Below are 7,443 nucleotides of genomic sequence, written 5' to 3'. Positions count from 1 at the left end.
AGCTTTTGCCAAATTCCCGGGAAGCTATAACTTTCTAGTCCTCGACCATGCGTTCATGCTGTTTGTTAAGCTTAAGGATATAGAGTAATAACCAAGTACTAGTGCGTAGAATAGCATGTGCGAACTTTTATTGTGGGATACACCTACAAGTGAATGGAATTTCAGCGCATAATTGTATCAGCAACTTCGATACGACGGGGCACCAGATGCAAAATTACATGCTTGAGATAATAAAAGGCAAATTTGTTAACTCAGATATACATGGGATGTTTAAATAAGTGTACACAAAATCACAAGTTTTAGATACACAAGAACAGTTTATTCAATCAACCGGTATACAAGCCCAGGCACAAGCCATCTCATACAAATGTCGTTTCTTCAGAAAGGCCCCAAAAGAAATAGTTACAGCAACAAATAATCCATGCCCATTCGCCCAATAAGCGAGCATAAAATAAATAGATGCACAAGACATGGAAATATCGGCTTCACTAGAGCTAGAGGTAGATCTTCAATGCCCTCAGCTGGTAATTTGGTCTGTGCTCCCAAGGAAAACAAAATGAATTAGCTTGAATCCCTGGAAAAAGTCTTAACCAAATGAAATGAAATTCAAAATGGACTGAGACAACAGAGAATTGGCACACACACAAGAAACGTGGAAAAACAAGGCTTGACTTACAAATAGAATTTTAAGCAGGGCATGTTCTCAAACTAAAGTCTTACTGATCCAGATAGATAATGGGTTTCCAAACGGGCACAATTTTCAAGATCTAAATTACTCAACCTCAGAAATATTGCAGATAAATAACAATAACAAGTCTGTATGAACCTCCTCAGGATTCCAGGATCAAGATTAGTCGTCTGACACATTGTATTCTTTTAGATAATTGGTTTTAAGAAACGAAATATTTTCAACCAGACGTATTCGATACAAACCTTGGCTCTTAGTAGGGAGGATCAGGGTTAAATGCTAAAGTTTCCCTCCAGATGAGCTCTTTCATATGTTCTTCTGTAAAAGATGGTTGCTCAAAATCAAAGCTGAAAGGTGCCGGGCAAGTGGGTTCTTCGTTGATGTCATGAAGAGAAGCCAAGTATGGGTGATGCAGAGCCTCATCAACTGCACGAAAAATGATTTTGAGCCATAGTAAAGCAAACAAAACTAACGTAAGTAGTTGGTTCAAGCTCATGTACCAGTGATGCGTCTGCTTGGGTCAAACACCAGCATTCTCTCTAATAGATCAACTGCACCATCAGACATGTTGCGGAAGCGCAGGCGGAAGTCCTGCCTTGGGTACTGTGGTAATTGCTTCATGTATCTTCGTGCATTATCACTCCGAAGAAATCCTAGGCTCGAATCATCTGGTGATCCTATCAGCTTTTGAAGCAGAAAGCCGGAAAGGACTGATTAATATTTGATACAACAGGTTCAAGAGACATCATTAAAAAAAGAAGCAAAAATGCATTCGGTGGTACTAAAAATGGTTGATTTGAAGCTAAGAATGTATTGCACAGAAACCAACCAGTATACATAGTAAAATGTATAATTTGAAGAGAAGAGACATCCACAGAAACTTGCACGAAGTTAATAATCCAGGATTCCAGATCTGATGATACAGTAAAATGTTGCAGCACCAACATGCTACCAGATGCAAAATACATTTACTAATTCAGTGTCGGCGTAAAAGTAAACAACTTCTATTCAAACACAAGATGCGAAACAGGTCTAACAATACAGTCAGATGTGCCAAGAAAGATCCAGTTATCCTATTGTTCCAAATATAACAATTGTCAAATTCTATTAAAGAAGCTCAGAAACAGACTCATCTTAATTGATTGACAGCTTCCAAATAGACAACAACATGACTTGTCAATGTGGATACCAAAAAAGGCAAGCGACGAGTTGAACAAACCTACCTCAGTGATCAATTTTAATTGTTGGATGTAATCTCTTCCAGGAAACAGGGGTTGACGAGTAATAATTTCACCAAGTATGCACCCAACTGACCAGACATCAATTGCAGCAGTATATTGTGAACAGTTCAACAGCAACTCTGGTGCTCGGTACCAACGAGTGACCACATACTCTGTCATGAGATCAGTTTCTGAAGTGGTCCTTGCAAGCCCAAAGTCTGCAATCTTGAGGTCGCAATTTGCGTTTAGGAACAAATTGCTTGGCTTCAGATCACGGTGCAAGACATTTGCTGAGTGCACATATTTTAGCCCTCGAAGCAACTGATACAAGAAGTACTGCAATGCAAAACATGTAACTTATGATTGCTGGAAAACAGAGCTCATAAACCTAAACTAAGAATTAAAGAAGGTACAGAACACAACATGTAACTTATGATTTCTGGAGGACAAAGCTGATAAACCTAAGCTAAGAACTAAAGAAGGCACAGAAAACATCTGTGAGTACATGTCAATCGATATCTACATTAGTCACAACAAGATTTGTTTCAACTACAAATCCAGCAAATACATAAGAATCTTGGCACAAGCAGGAGGCAACAAACCTGGCAATGGTCGTCAGTCAATGATTGATTTGAGCGAATGATCTGGTGGAGATCCGTGTCCATCAACTCAGTAACAATGTACACATCCTTAAAATCATCTCTTCTTGGGGGGCGTATTAAATCCTTTATGGCAAGAATCTGTGATCCAATGTTGAAACCATGATCAGAATAAACCCATCATAGGAATGACTGACAGTATGAGTATGAGTGGACAACAAAGCCCATCAGCAGTAAAATTGTAATGACAAGAAACAGAACCCACTCAGGCACACCACTTCTAGAAACTTAGACAAAGGAAATAAAACCACTAGTAGAAGCCAACTTCAGAGAAAATTGTCAGCGCATGCTCGACCCTGTGGCTGTGATGTCAGCTGATCCCTATGCTTCTAGATGCTTCTTTAGTAAGAAGCTTAAGTATTACCACAAAACCTCATCATGTACATAATCAACCAATAAGTGTCCTTTCCTGGGTAGGGCCGTACTCTGAGATTTACACTCTACATATTACACCTAAAGTAGTTCTTTCCTTATGCATAGTAATTCTCTATAACCAGAAGTACATGACCGCTTGCCTCTGCCAAAATTTGGTATTCAAAAAGGAAACTAATAAGAGCGGCGTTCACAATTGAACATGTGTTGCTCAAGCACAGTGGTAAGCTATCTTATGTATAGAAATGTAAAACACACAGCAAACACTTGTAGCGGTACGGCAAGTACACCGAGCAATCACTATACATGCCCAAACAAATTAAAACAGACAAGTCTTACATTCTCATGGTCCATGTGGCGAAGAAGCTTTATTTCTCTCAGCGTCCGCTTGGCGTCGATGTGGTTGTCAAACGCATTTCCAATCTTCTTGATCGCAACCTCCTCTCCTGTATCCGAACTAACCGCCGCGCTACAAATAGGGAACAAGAGTAGGCAAATATAAGCACTCCTACTGCAACCCTTAGGGTGGGGCGTCGCCGTGACTCACTTCCTCATCATAACTTTATGCCTAAAACGTCACACCCGCATGTGTGCCAAATCTGGGCAGACACCGCCGCACGGCACGGAATATTCTACACATGGCATAGATAGATAGCAGCTCGGATTCGCTATTAACTGCAGCGGCACGCATATAATCCGCGATTCGGGAGGGGGGGAACGCACCAGACAATGCCGTAGGCGCCTCGGCCGATGGGGCGGATGGGAGGGGCGTACTTGGAGGCGACCTCGAAGAGGTTGCCGTAGACGTTGTAGAGCACGTAGCGGCCGCCGTGTGTCGCCATCCCCTGGATCTGCGCGGCCCCGCCCGCGGCGGCGGCGCCGCCGGAGGTATCCATGGCCTCTTCGTCGCCGCTCGCGAGGGGGAGGAGCCGAGGAGGGGGGGAGAGCAGGGTTGGGTTCTAGGGTTGGTGCTTCGCAGCGACTAGTCGTTCATGGGCTTGGGGACTCTGGTGGAGAAGCTTCCCCCTCTTTTTGACTTGGGCGGCGACTGGGGAATGAGGATGGGAGCAAGCGGACGCGAGGACGGAGACCGAGCGCGTGGGGCGACGTTAAGGGGAAAACAGAAGGAAAAAAAGGTAGATAGGGGTAAATATCCCTTTCGCTTAATTTATTGCTGTATACTCCGTACCTTTTTTAGGTGTATTTCTTTATATACACTTCGGTTCGTACACACCCTTTTTTTAGCGAGATCATGCACACCTTATATTGCTCTAACGCCTTTACAGATCTACTCCCTCCATCCTTTATTGTAAGAAACTGCAAAGACTACTTACATTAAGGGACAAAGATTGTATCTAATTGTACAGTCTTTACAAATAATTACAGATGATACGCCGTGAGTTGTGAAGATTAGTTGCAATTATTTAAATGATTGCTTGTATGAACCATTAATGTTTATATTCGCAAGAAAAATGAAACGTTAATGTTTGGATTAATAACAAAATAAAAGAATAAATCTGAATACATGCAATTTATTGCATTTTAGTACTGTATATTTGTAGAATATTTATTAATATAAGTAGCATGGATTGCGAAAACAAAGATGTGTTTTTTCCATGCACGGTGGTATGGTGAATTACATGGTTGATGTTACTCCCTCCATTTCTAATATAAGCCCTTCTAGAGATGTCAGTATGGACTACATATGAAGCAAAATGAGTGAATCTAATTCTAAAATATGCCTATATTCATCCGTATGTAATCCATATTTAGGAACGGATGGTGTACAAGAATTGAATGTGATGGGTCTTCTTTCATGCATGATGACATGATGGGTTAACATAGTTGCATGTTACAAGGATTAAAATCTTGTTATATCATTCCACCTAAACGCGCCCGGTGGTCACCTTCTTTCCACTCGTGCAATCACACCGCAATACTTCATAACGGTGTTTAAAATGGTGTATCACTGATGAAGTAGCGACTTCAGACACATGTATATTACTGTAAAATCCCTCAAAAAGTATGCTTTCACACGTGGCTACAAAAAAGATAAATACATATTTCTAAAATGGACTAATTTATTCTGTTGTTGAGCTGGAATTTTTTGTTGTACAACCTACAAATCACAATATTTTCAAACATTTTTTCACACGTTCGTGTTTTCCACGGATTTTTTTAACTTTGAAATATGCCTTTTGAGCTTTTTAAAATACCCAGCTCACCAAAAGTCCGCACCCAGAGGACACAGGCATAATTGGAGTCCTAGGTGACGCCACATCCTGACCTGATGCGCCTGGCGAGAAGAATGGTCAGACAAAAGCCAGTCACATGTCGGCCTCTGCCTTCATTCCTAGTGGTTGGCTGAGATAGTTTCCTCGCGTTCCGGGCACTTTCTTCCCGTGCCTTTCTCCGGTCATCAGCCTCAGGGTCTCCGACATCATGTAACCAACCACCCGAACCACCATTTCTTCCATGGTCACCTCTGCAGGACGTACAACGATCCGTGTGAAGGCGCGACGGCGACGCAGACCTTGCTGGTGTACTGATCAAAGTCAGGAAGGGGTACGTGTGTTTATTAGCTCCCTCCGATCTTTCTGGTTGCTAGTGCAACGCGTCGTCCAGATGCTAGAAGGTCAGTGACAGAAAAAGTTTAGAAAAGTACCACCAAGATTGTTTGGAGATTTGTTGGAGGAGACTCGTTGTCCATGACGTGGTTTTACCATGACTGGGCTTGCATGTATGTGTATACAACAAATCTTTGTACAAGTCACCCCTCAAAAGAAAAACCTTTGTACAAGTCAACTGAATAACAAAATCATTTTCATTTTGGTAAAACCAGAAGAGTGACACACGTAAATGCGCAGCAAGATTTCGGTATGACGTATGAGAGCATCTACGGTCGGGCGCCCCAAACCCGTCACAAATGCCCGGGCGGACGGCTCGTTCACTGACCGGTCACGAAAATGCGACCCAGACGGACGCCTTAAGCAGGCCTCAAACGCCCAGGCTGACCGCACTCCTCATATCCAGCCCAAATATGGGACAGATATGGGGCCGTTCAGCCGTGTCCGCCACGTCGGACTGATGCTGGGGTCCCACAGGAAAACACTCTGAAACCCGACGGTCTGAAGCGCGTCTTCTCCGTCAGACCAATGGCGCCGAGTGGCGCCGCTTCAGCGGGACGTGTAGTGCTTGGCCCGACTATTTAAGCCGACCGTCGGCACCGAAATCCTACCCGTCCACATTGTCCCCCTCTCGTCCGCTGCCGCCGCCACTTTTCACTTGCCGTCTGCCACCACTAGTAGCCATGTCCCCATGCCGCCGGGTAAGGAGCTACCCATATCTAACGTCCGAGTGCCGGCTACAGCTCCTTGAGCATGTCCGGGCAAGGCGCGAAACCCGGATCGCCGTGGGGCTACCTCCGGATGCGGTGGATCCGGATGAGGACTTGGAGGAGGAGGAAGAGGAGGTTGAGGAGCCGGAGGAGGACATGGCGGACTTTGAGGACGCGGATTGCAGGCGGAGCAGCAGGCCATCCTTGATTCCCTCCGCTCGGAGTCGGATGCATAGGCCAGACGCCGTCGTCGGCAGGTAATGGAGGTGGAGCAAGCCGCTGGAAGTCGACGAGATGCTCTCGTACATGGATGAGGAGGAGCCGGAGCCCTCCTACGCGCCCGCCCACCGGGCACCGACGTTGTGGATATCTTCGACAACGAATTGTAGCTAGCGTGTCGTAGTACGTAAGTTTATTTTGCATGGTTTGTATGGATCTAGAGGATGAAATATGAGAGATTCCCATGCAGAGAAGGAAATTTAAGGCGTGACCGGTCACTACCGCGGACGGGCCCGATCGTGTCCGCGGACATTTCAGAAGTCCGATTTGCCAAGTCCGGTTGTAGATGCTCTTATATCATTCAGGCTCCTGTAAGAGGGATAAGACCCTACTCATGATCCTAGCTATTCTACTCACCTATGAAGATCACAATATTGCAAAGTCTCGGCCTAGTGTCCTAGCCGTGCCTTATACAATGCCCAACATGACTAGAAGTTAAGAGCATTTCTAACGCTGACCCGCAAATTTGCCCTGGCATTCGTCCGCGGATACTAATGCGGGAGTTGGTCATCCAACGTTTCCCACATATATCCAGTCCTATTTTTAAGCCCGCACATTCAAATAGCTGCATATATAGTCTAGAATAGTTCAAATGTTCAAGTGTAATGTCAATTCTAATTAGATAAGTTCAAATATTACACTCAAACATTATTATCCCCTTTAACCGTCCACATATGCTCAATCAGATCTTTCTTTAGTTGTTCGTGAGTTGCTCGATGCTGAATTTGTAGATGTATTTGAACAAACTGTTCAAATGTTGTCGGATTCTGGTCAGTAAGTTTGATAGGATCACCCATGTTCTCAAATTCAAGACTTGCAGCAGCAATGTCATCCTCATCCTCCATGATCATGTTGTGCATAATCACACAACAGGTCATCACCTCCCAC

General features: G+C 44.2%; 1 protein-coding gene across 1 annotated transcript; it reads right to left on the bottom strand.

Moving 5' to 3' along the window:
* Positions 1-228: 228 nt before the first annotated feature.
* LOC109760207 (mitogen-activated protein kinase 6) lies at positions 229-4,034 on the bottom strand. Its single transcript, XM_020319045.3, has 7 exons — positions 3,663-4,034; positions 3,279-3,408; positions 2,511-2,648; positions 1,912-2,244; positions 1,189-1,372; positions 934-1,114; positions 229-534 (listed from the first exon to the last, which is right to left on the bottom strand). Exons 1-6 carry the CDS (start codon positions 3,833-3,835, stop codon positions 942-944), a joined length of 1,131 nt encoding a protein of 376 aa, XP_020174634.1. The 5' UTR covers positions 3,836-4,034; the 3' UTR covers positions 229-534; positions 934-941.
* Between the last annotated feature and the right edge of the window lie 3,409 nt (positions 4,035-7,443).

This window comes from Aegilops tauschii, chromosome 1 (assembly GCF_002575655.3).
Source record: "Aegilops tauschii subsp. strangulata cultivar AL8/78 chromosome 1, Aet v6.0, whole genome shotgun sequence".
Taxonomy (NCBI): domain Eukaryota; kingdom Viridiplantae; phylum Streptophyta; class Magnoliopsida; order Poales; family Poaceae; genus Aegilops; species Aegilops tauschii.
The sequence above is the reverse complement of the archived record's forward strand: the minus strand, read 5'-3'. Positions and strand labels throughout refer to the sequence as shown.